Below are 17,839 nucleotides of genomic sequence, written 5' to 3' on the forward strand. Positions count from 1 at the left end.
GAGATTTTAAGGGAGGTCTGGAAATATCAAAGGAGCCTTTACATTATTCAAGGGAGGTCTTAAAATATCAAACGCTTTGAAATTTTATTTCCCTTTTAATCGTGTAGGATTCCAACTTTCAAGAGGAATTGAAAATACCAACAAAAGAAAATAATAAACAAAAATTCTGCACACATCCACTCGAACGACGTTTCTGAAAGCGAGTAAAAAAGTTTATTTATGATTACGATGATACAATAAATATAACAAAACATACTATTGACGCACAAATAATAAAACTGTATGTAAAACTAGAACAAATCTAACTGTTATGTGAAGTACTTATAAATCTAGGGCACGATTAAATTCAATTATCTTTTGACACACTAATTTATCATTTTCAGCCAATTCCTCTTCTAGTTGTGCTCGCAAATGTTGTAAATTTGGCATTGTCTGGCAGTTATTAATATTCAACAGACTATGAAATATTACATCCCAAAGTGTTTTGTTAAGATATCTTGGTACATGTGTTCGATGTGTCCATCCAGTGGGCTTTTTTATGAGGTCCATATATTTTCCAAACAACAACACATGTATAACACCAGCTAATCCAAATAAATCTAATTGATATGTCCACGGACGTTTCTCGCACATTTCGACGCACTTAAAGCTCTCATTTTCATGGATGTACGTGAATGTTTGTCCTGGCGGAAACAAATTCATGTCAATCGAATTTCCAAAGTCTATAAGCTGAATTGCGGGTTGTTTTTTACCGAAAACTAATCTAAAAGTAGGAATAAAAAAGTATTCGTTTTGTAATTTTTGTATTATATAATTTTATTCTTTTATTAAAATCTGTTTGTGGAGATTATTTTGCAGCTTACAGTTTTATGCATTTTTCTTTACTTGAAATACACATTCAGTTGTTTTATTTTTGTTCACCCTTACACAAAATTAAAGCTCCAAAAGGTGAAGTTGCAAGGAGTCTGAGTGTTTTCTATGTATAATGTACATAGTTGCGTCTACTAGTTTATTTTTGAAACAGAAAGTCCAAACAAAAATATTGGAGAGCAAGGTTGGATTTTGTATGGGCGTAGAGTCAAAAGGAATTGAACTCTATTTGATTGTTGATTTTCAAAAACACCCTTTCTTACTCAAGGGTATTTTATGATGCCTTTATTATGCCAAGACACAGTGTGAGCATTAACAAAGGAAGAATGGGTATAGAAGGAGGCGTCGGTCCACCTTAGTATTAAATTCCTATATATTGCAATGACTGTGAAAGACAGAGTCTTACAAAGCATTCCACATTCGCGTAGTACGGCAAAAATACGACCGAAGTTAGGATCGAGGGTTTATAGGGGCAAGAGTATTGCAGTTGATTTGCTTGAGGGGATGAATACAACGGGATCTCTGGAGCATAATCCGTTAAAATATAATTTAAAGAATTATTAGAAAGAAACTATACGACGGTGTTAAAGCGTCGTGAATCTTCGATGATGTCATCTCCGGAGAATTGGAATGCTCATAGTCAATACTGTCTACGAGACTTAAAGGTGGGTGTCCTTTTGAGAGTAAACGTGCTGCGAGTCGCTTTCAAGCTGCTCTCGAGAGCGATCTCGCAAGTGGACATAGTCTGGAGAGTAGCTCGCGGAGAATTGACTAATTACTCTCGATATTTGATCTTTTTGAAAGTCACTTGCAAGTGGACACATGTGTTTACCACTATCCGAGATAAACTCGCGGAATACCAACAAAGTTCGTATTTTGCGAGTATCTGTCGAGAGTAAACATGGACATTGGAGGAAACCAATGAACTTATTGAAAAATATCAGTTAGTTAAAATTATTGTGGATAAAAAAAGAGTAATATTAGCCAAATTTGCGAAATAGTTTTCGTGTTCTGCAGACGGAATAAAAAGAAAGCTTCATAACTTAAGAATCCAGGTGATATTCATTTTTATGAAAAACCATACAACGGAAGCTTTGACAAATTTTGCAATTTATGTAACTGGAAAGCTAAAGAAGATTAGTTTTAAATCGAGCTGACGGCTAAGCCAATGCTTAAAATTTATAAAAGCTTTTGTAAAAATTATAAGGATTACTTGCAATAAATGAATATTTAAATTGAATTGAATTATGAATCTTTTTTATTTTCAAATCGAAAATGATTTGCGATTCATATGCTTACCGGATGCTTAAAATCTAATGTTACCAGTATACGCTCGCGTACTGGTATGGCTTCCCATAATTGGGTATCGTTTTTAAAAATATGGGTCCAACGTTTTGTATCAAAAATTCAATTTCACTAACTGACAAACGCCAAAAATTTCGAAACTGTTGAGTGTCTTCAATTTGAAGCTCTCTTGAAAGAGCATACCCCGCACTGAATTGATTACGACGATCTACCCACGGGTTTGACCCAACATTTTTTTTTATTCTTTTTTCTTTTTTAAGAACAATGACGATAAATAAAGTAGCTGCAACCCTTTGCTGTAAGAATACATGGAAAACTGATAATATGCTACCAGAAGAAATCTATCAAGTAGACACGTTTATGAGAGTTCCCTCAGCAAGAAAACTCTCAATATTCTAGCAGAGAGCTAGCGATAGCAAAATTACTAAAAATTAGCTCTCAAATGGACAGTCTCCGAGTTAATAAGCAGAAGTAATCTTAAATGGACACGCACCTTAAGTAAGTTGCAGGAGCGCCAGCCCAGAAATTGGAGTTATACTCATGCTGTAGGAGACAATTTTTTTGTATCGCCTTAGAAAGCCCAAACATCATGCTGTGCTTGGAGATACACATACCGAGGACTTCAAGGTTTTCAATCTCCTCGATACAAGTGCCACTCATGGATAGTGGGAAAAATGGTAAATTATGTTTTTACGACAATAAATAGCAGTGAGTCTTCGACGGCATACATTTTACTTGACTTTTTTATTCCGCATTTGACAATGCTGTCTAGGCTAGAATTTAATGCGCTTTTTATACATTTCCTTTGAAGATCCATATTCGAAGAGCACAGTTCTAAATCTTAAAACGAATATAAAAATCTTAGATCTTTGTGAGTGTCCGAGACAGAACAGAGCCCGGGGACACACCAGCATTTATTTTACGTTTCTCAGACTTGAATCCATCCAATAATACTTCTATTGAACGATCCCAATTGTAATTTCTAATCCAACGAGAAAGGGATTTGTCAAAACCGAAGGTATGTATTTCCTTTAAAGGAACCTGATTCCAAAACAAAATGCTTTTAAAAAATCAAGAGCAATATTATTACTTTCTCATAAAATGATGTAAAGATTGGTTCCACTGTTCGGCGAGATAAACCCTGAGATCACCACAATCATTAAGAATGCATGAAGTGGTTTTGTCTCCAAATTGTATTTTAGATTTATGAGGATAAACAAATAAATATGAGTAATTTAGTTCTTTTTATTCAAATTTTTGTATTAATTTAATGTTACAACTTAAGTATCGGGTGGAATACTTTTACCTAAAAGATGATGGAGAAACATCTCCGACGTCGTAGATTAAGAATATAATTAAAACTTAAGTGTAACATTAAAATTATAAAAAAAAAATTAAAATCAAAAAATCTAAAGTACCCATATTTATTTGTCATGATAAAAATTAAGAATTCGTTTTTTGAGATATTTCTTGAGCCAATTATCAATCAGCATTTCCATGGATGCCATTCAGTCTGGTGCATTTATGTGTATTGAGATCTTTTAGGAATATGTCTACTACCGAAAAAAGATTGGCCTGTGAAATTATTTCCGCTTTAAAGTACAGGCGGAATCATAACACTCAATTCCTCATGTTTTTTAACGAATGACTGTACTGCCATTGGACCTTGCAGTATTTTTCGCCTAGAGTTTTGATCATTCATAAATTTGAGCCGTCGAACAAGGGCGTTGCAGGTCTTTCTTCCTTGTTTGCACGTTTTTAGTTTTCCTCAGTTGGCTTGGCTTTATAACAACGGAAATTTACTTCTTTATCCCTAATCACCTCTTTGCTGATCAAATCAAACCATGCTTTTTCTTTGGGGCTGATGCTTTTAACCCTACTTGGGATAAAAGTTCTCATTTATTGAGCTTAATTCAAGCTATAAGTATAACTTAAAAACTAACTTAAATCGAAACTTATAACCATGAGTGGGAGTATGTTATGAGTTGGGTCAAAAGGAGTTTGAGATTATTGGTGATCAAATGAACTTGGATTTGAATTAAGCAACCAAAGCAAAAGAGGTATGGTGTGTATCAGCATTCCTCTACATTCAAAGATCAGAGGACTTTCTCAGGGAAGGTATTAACGTGCAAAGCGACGGAATCCTTGTCATATATAGCTTTATTAAGCAATTGTTAAAATACTAGATTTAAAAACCGCTGTAATCTGATTGTTAAATAATATTTGTCTTTATATGCTGCAATGATTTTTATACATTTCCCATCCGACAATATTAAATGACCATGTCAATGTCATTAATTGAAAGGATAAGGAGGAAAGGGCCTAGATGACTACCTTGGGGGATACCAAAAGTAGCTAGATTAGGATCATTTTAAAATTTCTTTATCAAAGGCGGAGTGAAGAACATCTCCGACAAATGCACTAGTTTCTTGTTAAGGATGCAACTAACCTATCAATTCATACAATTTCTTTCAAAAAAAGTAGGTTTAATAAAGAATATGTCATATATGAATAAATATATATACTTTTTGTACTTACTTGTCCATTAGCACAAAGTTATCAGGCTTAACATCCGCGTGAATTATGTTCGACGCATGCAGATGATCCATTATAAGTAGTAATTGGCTAGCCATATGCATCACAACGTATTCATCAACATTTTTCAAAGTCTCTTTTTTGATTTTATTACAAACTGTAATAAGTGATCCGTAGCGGGAAAATTTTGAAATCAAAACGCTTGCATTATTACCAATAAGTGCGTATTCGACATTCATAAAGCCAGACATCTGAAATTCAGTAGCAAACATTTATGAAATGAACTTTTATTAATTTGAGTTAAATAGATTTTTGAAATTTAGTGGATTAAACTTACCATTTCGTTACTATGTAGTCGACTTTGGATTTCTAAACAGATATAATATTCCCATAAGTTTGCTGGGCGCTCTTGTTTCAAAGCAAACATTTTTCCACTATGAGATTCCTTGGCACTATAAAAACAAACATTTGCAAACATCCTCGAAAAATAAAAAATATTTTATTTATAACAATTACCTATAAACGGACCCAAAAGTCCCCTCTCCAATAAGCTTATTGACATTAAAGACTCTTCCATTCAACTCAATTTGTGAGTCTCTCTTTAGAGGTGGAACCTTGCGCACTAATTTGCAAGTGGGTAATGTTTTGACAAACGATATTATCTCGACTTGACTTAGGAATGCATCGATCAATTCTTTATTGAATGGATTAACATTTTTGGACTCGCAAATATTATCAATAACATGTTGAGTTTGGTCCAAATCAGCCACATGATGAACAAAGTTATTACTATTCTCATCAGAAGTGTCATCTTCCTGCTCTGTTGTCCAGGCGTGCCGAGCCATCTGTGGAGTTTTGGGTGTTTTTGTATGGTAAATACTTTTTCCGAAAACATCAGGCTCTTCATCTGATGTTTGGATTTCAATGCATTCCGCTGAGCTTGGAACTTTGTGTGTTTGATGATGGGCGGCACTTCCAGAAGGCATCGAGGAACTTGCATGTGGCCGAATAAAGTCTTCAGGAACAGACGACGAGGGCATGGATGGGCCACTAAGATTATCAACTATATTAATCGATTCATTTTTTATCTGAGATTGATGAAAGTCATAATTCGGCAGCAAAGTAGAGTTCTTGATCATACTCAGGTTCACTGCGAAAGCCTCTGTCCTGATATTATCTTCGAAGAAACAATCGGTCTTAAATTGAGATTGACCACTAGAATTCTTCGCCAGGGGAAATTCGAGTTCAGCTTTTGTCTTTGAGTTTGCATTCTCGATTGAACTCAGGCTCTTGAGTTGAGGCGATGAATAATTTGCATGGAACTTGTTTTGTTTTTCTGAACTTGTATTGTGGCTCGGTTTTACTTGATGATCCTCTAAACCCAGAAGCGATATCTTATTCGATAACCCGCTTTTGTCAGTGTCTTCGTGTATTTGAAATTTTGATAAGGCACCCGTGGTTGATAGGTTGGGAAGAAAAGAAATATTTTTCTGGACCAATGAACGATCTTCGATAGCGGTAGGAATTTTGAACATGGAATTTTTGTATAGATCTGGTGATAAAGTTAGCAAAAATGATTTTTCTATGTTTTCTTTATCGTCGGCGCTGTTGTCTTTTGGTTTAAATGGACCCTCATTAGTCCTAAAGCTAGCTAAGAGACTGTCGCTATCGCAATGGACGTTAACCTTTGGCTTATCCTTGTTTTTCGTTTCATTATTTCTATTTTTGGATAGGTAAGCAACAAAGGAGTCTTCTTGAGGTTTATGCTCACCAATAGCAACACTTGGAAAACCCGAAAGAAAAGAATCCTTTGTCGGTTGTTTGTATTTTTCTGGAGACAAACGAAGTGAGGTTTCATTGGCAAATCCTGGCAAAAATGAGTTTTCCATTGCGTTCTTTCGCTTCGACTGTTTTTCACAACCAATCGCCGACATATTTGGCAAAAACAATGAGTCTAAGGTTCTATTCTTCACACCATTTTCATCAGTATTTGTTTTAACATCTGACAGTCGCCTGACTATCCGCTCAGGGGAATTATTCAACTTCAACATCGAATGCTCTGGAGAGTCTTGAAATTTCATAAATGCCGAAGATGTGAAAATCGAATTATGCAGAACAGCAGCTGGCGATGGAGAAGCTGGGGTATTAATATTTTTTTTGGAGAGAGATAGTTCCAAATTTGATGGCTTGTCAAAGAAACTCATGTCTTCGCCACAAGCAAAGTTCTGATGATTTCTAGACGAAGAAATAGTCTTCTTTTCGTTATTGTGTCCATAGTTTACTGATTTGACGCTTACGTTAACCGATTTTTCACCTTTTTCTTCAATAACATCGGGAAAGGTTCTCAATTTCGTGATCAATATCTTTGGAACTGTTTCGGTTTTATCTTCGAAAACTCTCACAGCCGGCATAGTCGGTACAGTGTCTTCTGGTTGTTCAAGTCGAGAAATTTCATTTGGGTTTGCTGTTGCGCCACCTATAGTTGTGTCTTTATGCTGGCGAATTGATATCATAAGCTTTTCACCGCTGCAGTCTCTTTCCGCAAGCGATTTGTTTTCATCAACAGTTTCCAAGGTGCATACATTGGCCATTAATGGCAACCTTGATTGATGTACATCCACTTCGAAATCTGGAGTGTTTATGGAAAACTTCGTGCTACCTGTCGACCCAGTTGCGTGCTCTGAAGTTTCCATTATAGTCGAAAGCTGTTTTCCCCGAAGAGTCATGCCAGCATCATATTCAGGTGATAAAGCTAACGTTGCAGGGCAGTTTTGATTAGATATTTGAAGAGATTGGCCAGTTTTAGCCGAAGCATTATCTGTTTCAGGCAAATTACTATGTGTTTGCTGTCTCTCAGATGGGTTGGTTAGTTTAACGCTTTTACCCGGAGCCTTTGGCGTGCTTATCGAGTGCGGTTTAATGAAACAATTGAAGACCTGAGTTGAACAAGATTCATTGGCTTCATAATTATTTTCTTCATCTTCGAAAATTTGGAAGTTATTTGCCTGCTGTTGCGTCTGGGGTTGTTCCAGAACGACGACAGGAGAAGAAGGAGCCTTAAAAGCAAATTGTGGGACATTTTCTTCATGGAATGTGATTCCTTTATTAACATCTTGGGATTCAGCTGTGAGTGGCTTTTTCAATATACTTTTATGTTGGTTCGAGGGTCCCGGTAGTTCTTCTTCATTTTCGCACAAAACCGGCAACTGAGCTGTTTCGATTCTGGTATGTTGCACGGGAAATATTGAATTTCTAGATGGAAAGAAGCTCTTTCTCCTAACTCCATCTGTCGGGAAACACATTGTCTCTTCCATTTCTTGGGTAATGGCAATAGTTTCATTGCAATCATATTTGAATTTCCTACTTCCGTTTTTCCAACGTTGGAGTATTATTTCCTCGAATTGAAATTCCTCTCCCGATTGTGAAGGATAGCAAAGTTTTACGTCAATCACTAACTTACCTTTGCCGTCTGTTAAACATTCATAAGGGTCAAAATCTGTCTCTTCAGATGGTTTATCATCTATCGCTGGAACATTAATTTTAGCAAAATTTGGATACATTCTCATTCCCGATTGGATATTATTTTTCCAGATAAGGTCATATTTGTTTGTAAATTTGTTTTGGATATTTTGTTTTTTGCACCAAAAATAACAACCAAGTTCTTCGAGAGAGAATTCCATATTTGGCTTTGGGTAGATTAAACATTTGTCGTATGATGGATATGAGCCTTTAGTTGACTGATTCTCTGTTGTGACTGGAATAATCCAACTTTCTTGTGGTTGATTGTGTGACTTAAATCCGTCTAAATATATAAATGGCTTGAGATCGATTGGTTTTCTTTTTATAGGGAGATTATCTTCTTGGTCTTCTAGAATTTCGAATCCAAGTTCGGAGCGAGGTTCCGAGGTGAAAAGTTTCTTTTTCTTGGCAATTGCTTTGTTCCATGGACCTGCTTCTTTCATATTTTCTTGATTGCGTGTGTTGTCAAGAATTGTTTTAACAACGGATGAGTCGGCAGCGAATTCAGCTGCAGGAATTGAACAAGGCTGATTTTCTCCATCATTAAACACCCGAATTGAGTTTTGTTGTTGTGAAACTGGAGCCGAGTTTAACTAAAAGCAAATTGATTTAGTGTAAACATATTTTAATATTTTTAATTATTTTACTTATATTTTGTTTTAAAGCTAAGAAAATGAATTCCCAAACAAAAAATATCGTATCTAAGGTTTGGGAAATACATTTTTAAATATTTGGCAAGTAAAAACTAACTGATCCGAAGTTATAGGGGACTACATTTGTTTTGTTCTTTTCTTAGGTATCACACTTAAGAATGAAAAAAAAAATACAAAAACAATATAGACAAAGGTATGCTCTTCACAGTGTCATATATATTTTGTTCAACAGAATGTTTGAACTATCTGTTATCTCTCCTTATCATAGTTTAAAAACTCATACAAATATATAAGGAAATATAATTTCAACAAAGTAATGGACATCGCCAATGTTAACATTTTTGCCCAACATGTTAGTGTTCGAAATTTTCCAATATCATTGATAGTTTTCGAGGTCTGCAACTGTAAAAGAAAATAATACCTCTGATGCAGAGTTCTTCAGATTCTTATACATAGAATGAAATTATAAGATTTAATTCAATATTAAAAAGAATTTCTCAAGGTAATTATTGAACTGAACTGAATTTCTTATACCTCGCTAAATACAAGAGATAATCTTTAACACAAAGGATACGCAATGAATTTCTAAGACTCGGACCAAAGCTTGCTCGATGAATAGATACTAAGTATTGTTTTACCGATACTGAAAAAAGTAGACCCTATAAACTGCGACAACTATAGAAGAATCAGTTTACTTAATATGTTTTCTATCGAAATGTGTGGTAGTACCCGTGGCATGATGGTTTGTGCGTTGGACTGTCATGCAAGGGGTCTTGGGTTCAATCCCTGCCTGTGTCACCTTAATTTAAAAAATATTAATTTTCGCGGGTACTGCCTCTTGCGAGGAATTGACAAATCCTTCAAGAGTAATTCTTGTCATGAAAAAAGTGCTTTCTCAAACTAGCCGTTCGGATTCGGCATAAAAATTGTAGGTCCCCTCCATTCCTGACAACATTACTCGCACACAGGAATGATTGAGAGTTGTAAGTCACTAGGCCCTGGTTCACAACGGACTGTTGCGCCACCCCATTTGATTTGATCGAAATGTGTGAATCTAAAGCCCACCGTCACCAACCTGATAGGTCCTTATCAGTGTGGCTTTAGAGGAAGAAAATCCAAAGTTGAACAAGAACATTAAAATAGACACCCACCATCTTCGTATCGATTGAAGCGTCTACAGTGACGAACTTTATAGAGCCATGTTTTAGATGACCATGAAGAATACAACTTACAACAACTTAACCGAGCCTTTTGATGCCAAAAAAGGCTTTAGAAAAGGTGATGTGCTGTCGTGTGATTTCTATAACATCGTGCTTGAAAGTACTAGTCGACACTAGAGGCACTATTTATAAAAAGTCTGTTCAATTGCTCGCATATGCTGATGACTAGGGCAACCAAAAATATGTTCGAACATATTTTTTGTTGACATCACTGTTAACACGAGAATGTGATAGAAATGCGTTTCATTGAAATCTTCGTCTTTTAAACGACATTTGTTAGGGCATATTTCACTAAAAATGTATATTTTTGAATTTGGCTTTCAAAGGCATGCAATAATAGCAAAGCATTAATAGGAACGAATAATAAAACGCAACAATTTTTTGGACAATCTTCGAGTGATTTAAAAGATACAGAGTTGGAAAGAGATTTGTGTGGTGCTTTTGTGGGGCAGATATACCCTTGTTTAAATTTTGCAATGAAAATATTCGTTCTTTCTTGGAAAAATATACCGAGCAAAAAATTCTTTCAGAAACAACCCTTCGCTAAAAATATGAACACAACTTGTACAAAAAACAATGATGCAATCAAAAACAAAATAAAAAATCGATTTCTGTGGGTTTTAATGAACGAGACAACAGACGCTGCAAACAGATATGTTGCTAATGTTATCAATGGATTTTTGGATCCAGATGAGACGTTCGCTAAAGAAACTTTTGTATTAAAAGCTCCATCCAGAGTGAAAACTCTTAGAGACATAGAACTTGGACTGGAACTTCCTTAACAACCAATCATAACGCGATGGCTCGAAGCGGTAAACTACTACGCCAAGCATTTTGAAAAGATTGTTCGGATTTTGTATGCTTTTTTTTGGCATCAAGCTATTGGTTTCTGGTAACATCAATTTCAAAAATTGAATCACGTGGTTTATCGCTCAATTCCAGCACAGATATTATAAGTAATGCGGTGAAGACAATCTGCTCTACAGCATTAACAGCAAGGCTTCGAAATCAGTAAAGAAAAAAATAGAACATGTAATGGAAAAAAATGCTGGTTAAAACAAATTGCAATGCTTTGTCAGGAGAGAAATCCATAGCAGTTGAAGAATATACAATTGCTGAAGTTTTATCATTTAAATACGCTCCGATCACTTTTGTTACGTTCAACGGAGCTTTTCCATGTATAAAAGTGTTTTTCGATCAAACAGACAAAGCTTAATTTTCAAAAATTTTAGTGAAATTTTAGTTATTTGCTGCAACAAAAATTCATCAACACAGACAAAACGAAAGTAATGGTCTCTTCGCGTTCAACTCGGAGTGAAGTTGGGAACACCTGGATACTTAATGGAAGTCGTTTAGAAGTATTGAAAGAATACAAGTATTTAGGAGTTTTACTAAATCCTTGGATTATTTTAAGCCCCTTGTAGAAAAAGCAAAAACTTCACAAAGCCTAATTAATGTTACTTAAAAGAAGATTTTCTCTAACGATCACGTAAACCTTTTAACAAAATGTATGCAAGAATACGAGGAAATGGAAAAGTTTTAAAGAAAATATTCGATTATCCCTTAAACGCATTAAACTATTCAATTTATTTGGAAATAGATCTGGTACAACTTTTTACTTTACGTCTAAAGTTACAGGCTGATTATTTAATTAAAGTGTTTAGTCTACGGGAAACTCGGTTATGTAAGATAATGATGCTTTACGAAATTCGGAATAAGGACTGGTGGATGGGAAAACATTGCTGCCTCCTGCCTCAACAATATTGGTCACATCCAAAACATTTGAAGAATCTAACCGAAATCAGATGACTGAAAATGCCCGTCTATCGGAGAGCAGATTACTCAACTACTTCCAAGATTCTTTCTCCTATAAAGATATTGAAGATATATTATTTTTAAATCAAGGTGCGAACTTCTTCATTTAAATCGAAAACCATACAACGCAAGCTTTGACCAATTTTGCAATTTATGTAACTTGAAAGCTAAAGAATGTTGCTTTCATTTCATCAGTGTGGGTCCAACTTTTTAACCAGAAAAGATGAGTATGCTTTGGTAAACCATCCCTATCAATATAGGAAACGATTGAAATTTTAAATGGATCAGATTGGACGAACCTTGTCAAATTTTCCAGAGCTAAATACCAATACAGAATGCTTATAATTTTTTAATTGTATACCATTATATATATGTACTTGTTCAACTGTATACTTAAATATTTTAAAGTTACTAGTCGAGCTGAGGGCTAAGCCATTGCTTAAAATATTCATAAAAGCTTTTGTTAAATTTATAATGATTACTAACAATAAATGAATATTTGAATTGAAATGAATTGAAAAAAATTATCGGAAAAACTCAACGTGCTGGCAATGGGGCTTTTTGAGTATTAAGTCAGAGATGGCAACAATTGGTTTGCGGTTAATGAGGGAAAAACAAAGTATATGCTGTCATCAAGAAAGGACATATGTACAACATCGACGTCTCGTCAAAACGTCACCGTCGACGGACGTAAATTTGAGGTAGTTTAGAACTTTGTCTGCCAAGGACCCGCTATGAACTCAGAAAAAAACAGACGCGCTATGATCAAACGAAGAATTACTCTAGCTAACCATTGGTTTTTTTTAGTTAAGAATGCAAATGTGTACTAAAGCCCTTTTTCGAGCAACCAAAGTGTTGCTACATAAGATCTTTATTATCCTCGATGCTCCTGCTATCAGGTGCAGAAGCATAGACTACGACAAAAGCGGGTAAAAGCACCTTCGTTCGGTTTGAGAGAAAAGTCCTTCGTGATCAACGGTCCCTAATGCATAGAAGGTGAGTGAAGGAGAAGAATGAACGAAGAGCTGTATGGGCAACGTAGACTTAGCCAGAAGGTTAAAAGGTCAATAGCTGAGATGAGATGGCTGGCTAACGTAAAGCGCATGGCAACCAATGCTCCGACCTGCAATATCTTTGAACTAGTTTCAGGTTGAAAACTTAAACCTTTTTATCATATAAATAAATAAACTACAAAACAGACTCTATTCAAATATAACTTTTAATTAAGAAATAGAGGTATTTTCTAATATTCCCCAAAAAGTATACAAAACCTGTTTTTGAAAAGAACAAATAAAATCCTCTTAATTGGTTTAGAAAAACGAATGAGTTAAATCACATTTATTGTTTTTAGTTTCTTTATTAATATTTTCCTCTTGAAAATTGCTTTTTAATAAAATCAGATATGCTCCTGGGGAAGGAACTGCATTTTTATTTTTTTTAATTTGGCTTTCGTACTAATAATAACAGTAGTAATTAAGTACTTCATAAATGTGGGCAAGAGCCCACATTATTAAGTGTCTTCTATTTTTCGTAATTTCGCACTGCTGAACAAATGTGATGAGTGCGCTCAGCATATAATCTCAAATAATAAAATTACAACTGCCTCATATGGAATGCCTTTAATGTTGTTAGTCTAGAAGGGATGCCTGATGATGACTCAAAAAGTGTCCGGCGGCAAAGTTAACATGGGCATTCCAATCGCCAGACCGCTAAGCGTGAATTAAATATTTTATCAATGTAATCATATTAAACAACTGAATCCGTAAGTCTGCTGTTGGTACATTAGATTTAAGTTTGTTAAGATTTGTTTGTAGTTTCACATTAATATGGATCAAATAAGGTTTTGTTTTAGTGTACATAACGAAGGACACTCATCAAGAAAATTTGTCATGAGATTTTGGATGTCCTGTAATTCATGTTGGCTTATGTCGACTTGTTCCATTAGTACATTTCCTAAAGATGTCTGCATTAGTATTAAAACACGAACTGCCCTATTCGAACAATAAAGGTCATTAACAGGTAAAATCCACACAATTTGACTACGCATTTTGATAGACTGGACTCAGATGAAGCAGCGGCAACGGTTTCTTTACTTTGTAAATAAAGAGGCTGGTCAAATGTTACCACCAGGCATTTTTTGTCAAATTTGCAACACAAGTGTAAAGTGAAGTGTATTATAGTCGGACGGTGGCAATGATTTTAGTTTTAGCACTAAACAAGCATACTGTTAGCCTTTCCATCCTGGAACGTCGAAAATGCCAATAAACTTTGATGCCAACCAAAGAGTTTCATATGATTTTGGCTGTAACATTTCTTCGGAGCACAAATTCACATTCTCAAAAACTAAAATTTTTAATCCGCCATCTGTTTTCTGAAATGTTTCCAAAGGAAGTACTCCAAGTTATCAGCTTTTGCCTTCGTGTATCGGTTTCTTTTCCTATGGAAGTGGATGCAGCGATGCATCTTATTCCGCCCAAAGAATGTAATGTATTTAGTCCATCTAACGTTCTGACATTAAAGTCCGCGTTAAAAAATACAAATTGGTTAAATGAACCGCTGGAACCTGGTTGCGTGTGGCAAATAGCTGTTAAAAAAAAACCATAAGCTTGATATAAGGTTTTCCAGCTTCTTAAAACCAAGCTTTCTGTATATCAATAAGGCAAGACTGCTTAGTATTGGAGACATGAATGATCTGGGACGCACAACTGATGTAATGCTATGCCCCATTGCGATGCACTTCCTTTTTGTATTTTCATTGTATTCTTTAGTATAAGAGTTTCCAGAAATGTTTTTAGGGATTTAGGTACACAGTCGTCATCACCGTGTTTGAAAAAATCATCTCATGTTTTTCTTAAATGCCTATAGAGTTGTTTTACAAACTAAAACAAGTACAAACAATTTAATATCATATTTAGAAAATTTAATAAGCTTTAATTTTGTGGAAGATTATTTTTTGATATGACAAATAATTTTAAAGATAAACTCGAAAAAAAAACGTATGTTTCTCTACACTGCGGCTAGAAAAAAATCATGAAAGCTTTTTTTATAAAATTTAATGAGTTTTAATTTTGTAGAACAACATTTTTTGATACGACAAATAGTTTTTGAGATGAACGTGAATAACTGAAACAATCTTCATGTTTCTCTTAACTGCCACTAAAGTTCACGTCGGATTCTTGGGGACTTTTTTTTTGGGTCATCACCAGACATCCCTTAGTACGTGGCTAAGTTTCAAAATGGTTTACGTGAACGTCATTGACTGGACTAATAGTTTGTTGTTGCAAATTAAAAGTGATCTATATTCGACAACAGTTGGATCAGATCCAGGCTTTTCGCGTTCATTTTAGTGTCTCTCTACCGTAGTCTAGTAGTTTTGTCAGAGTAACAAAAAGGATAAGTTAAATTAAGTGTTAAAATTGTTCCCACGCTGATAAGAAACTAGGCATCTTTGCTTTCTACGGTACAATGCTCAAGGTAAGAGTTTATACATTTTTTTTTAAATTAAGCAAAGGTAAAAGATTAAGCGTATTTGGGTCCTTTTTTCGAGAGTAGTACGATTTTTCGGCAGAATATTTACTTATATGTTGCAATATGAAATTCGATATTTCGACTGAAACTTTATTTATTTAAGTTTAAATAAAAATTAAACTAAGAAATGTCATTTGATTTACTTTATAAGTTGCAAGAAGGATGCTAGTTTGCATTTACATAACTCCTCTATTATTTTTTGTATGTGAAAAGGAAATCCTTGATATTATATATTGTAAATGATTTTTTTAAGTTAAGATTATTTATGGGTTTAAGAAAGAAAAAGTAACTCAAAAGTTACTTGAAGAAAATCATGAATTACAGTGAAATAATACGGTCTTTTTAACTCACGTTCCAAAATATGTAAATTATACCTTTCGTGTTAATTGTGGCTAAAAAACTAACTTAATATGAGCCATCTAGGAATATACCTACACTTTAAAATGAAACAAAATGTATACCTGCACAGTGCCAGGAGCAAATCTTTTAACAGCAGCACCTGTACGAATACTGCCAACTTTCTTTTTATGGGATTTCAATGATATCAAAGCACTTCTTTTCTCCTGCATTGAACTTTGATATTTCTCCTTAGAAAGATCGTCATTATAGAGAATTCTTTGTGACATCGTAAATCCGAAGTGTTGATGAGCTTCTTGAAGTTCCTGCAAAGGTTGTGCTTTACAATCGAGTCCCTTTCGGAAGATCTGATCAGCGCTGCGAAAATCACCCATTAAGTCGTAATAGTATGCCCAGCAAATATACAAATCAGCCACCATAGTTCCTATTCCTTGATGGTAAAGTTTTTGATAACATTCCTGAGGTTTCTCGTGATTGTCGATCTTAAAAAGTTTCCAGTTTGGATAAAGTTCAATTAAAATATGTACATATATAAAAACAGAACCAAAGGACTTACATATTTTATGTATAATTTAATCATTCGTCTATCTTGATGGTATCGTTGATCCTTTTCGAACTTTGTCAAACACTTGATAAGAACTTCATCTAGACCAGACTCCTTTCCACCCGATGGGTAGCTCTGTTCTATCCAATAAACATACTCAAACCAAGGTTCTAAAGGATCTTCACCGGTATAACTCTGAATGGCATCTTCGTAAATTCGTCTTTGTTGTTGAAGTTCCTCCTGCGATTCGGTGTGAAGAGCAGCTTGAAGAATGCTCGCATTTCGACCTGCGGCAAGAGGTTGAATGTTCTCTTTGGCGTCTTCAAAATCCATTGTAAAACTTTAAAAAAATGAGTAACCTGTGTTGTTTTCAACAAATGTAATTCTTTTATTTATTTTTGTCTTCTGTTACACACTGCCGCAATATTTCAAATTTGAAATTAGCAAAACACAAAACAAAATGGAGTCGCAGACTACGACCACGGAATAACTAGTGCAGAGTATGTACTGCTTAAAAAATTCCCACCTTTGAAAGGAAATTTCTTTGTGGTGAATTTAGAAAAGAAAGTTGCGATTTGCTGAGGTAAGTTTATATGAAAACAGTTCTCAAGGCAATCTTACAAAAAATTATATAAATGGTATGAACATAATAAATGTCTAAGCAGAAATTAACTGCTCTTGCATTTCCACAACCATTGACTCACTACTTTAATGTTCACAACTATTTATTAAGAACTCACATAAAAAAATTGATGCTTTTATGCAACGCTGTAAATATTCTCATTTTTATTTAATGACCTTTTAATGTATAGCAGTTTGCGAGTTACGTTAAGATGTTGTCTAGATTTTGACACTAGCGTGGTAAATAAAATGACTTAAAATTGATCCTGTTGTAAAGCCAATCTAAATTTTAACACTATTGTTTAAACTTGACGTTTATAATGATGGCGAAAATGTTGTATTTCAAATTATTTTCTCAAAGCACAAAAATCAACCAGTGAATAAAAAAGAAATTGTCCCCGTACAAAAGTCTTACTCATCCTAAAAAAGTTTTATATAAAACCTCTCAGAAACTAGTTGCAATTCAAAGTTGAACTGAACAAACAAACCTTTCGACAAATTCAGGGCTCAAATTAATGTAAACGAAACAGCTGATGGCTGCTGTCAAAACAAATATTTTATTTTGAAATAAATTTGGTCGTGGTAAGTAATATTATTTATACAATTTCCTTACAAAATAAAAATTATTGGTTTTTACATTTACAGAATATTAAAAAGAGAAAAAAAAGAAACTTTGGGGGAGCTGCTTGGTAACAAAAAAAAACGTCGAGAATAAAAGCCCCGGTGACTATTTGCAGCACTGGTGGATCTTTAATGATCCTACGAGTTTCAAACGCTAGGCTAAAATTTGTATCTTGCATTTCCAGACCATTTATTTCATTGCAGAGTATATCGAAAGTTCTGGTTTGGTTTTACCAAGAGAGCAAAGAATA

At 34.6% G+C, this 17,839-nt stretch overlaps 1 protein-coding gene across 1 annotated transcript; it reads right to left on the reverse strand.

Annotated features, from left to right (window-relative positions):
• Nucleotides 1–164: 164 nt before the first annotated feature.
• LOC129942590 (uncharacterized) lies at nt 165–16,844 on the reverse strand. Its single transcript, XM_056051594.1, has 6 exons — nt 16,359–16,844; nt 15,907–16,284; nt 5,227–8,822; nt 5,048–5,162; nt 4,714–4,961; nt 165–763 (listed from the first exon to the last, which is right to left on the reverse strand). The coding sequence occupies exons 1-6, from the start codon at nt 16,677–16,679 to the stop codon at nt 322–324; spliced, it is 5,100 nt and encodes a 1,699-aa protein (XP_055907569.1). The 5' UTR covers nt 16,680–16,844; the 3' UTR covers nt 165–321.
• Nucleotides 16,845–17,839: the final 995 nt, after the last annotated feature.

The sequence above is a fragment of the Eupeodes corollae genome, chromosome 1 (assembly GCF_945859685.1).
Source record: "Eupeodes corollae chromosome 1, idEupCoro1.1, whole genome shotgun sequence".
NCBI classification, from domain to species: domain Eukaryota; kingdom Metazoa; phylum Arthropoda; class Insecta; order Diptera; family Syrphidae; genus Eupeodes; species Eupeodes corollae.

Coding starts and splice junctions, on each gene's coding strand:
- LOC129942590 (XM_056051594.1), bottom strand. CDS start 16,679: ATGGATTTTGAAGACGCCAAAGAGAACATTCAACCTCTTGCCGCAGGT. Junction 4,962..5,047: donor GACTACATAGTAACGAAATG/GTAAGTTTAATC, acceptor ACTGAATTTCAG/ATGTCTGGCTTTATGAATGT. Junction 764..4,713: donor AACTTTGTGCTAATGGACAA/GTAAGTACAAAA, acceptor TCCTACTTTTAG/ATTAGTTTTCGGTAAAAAAC.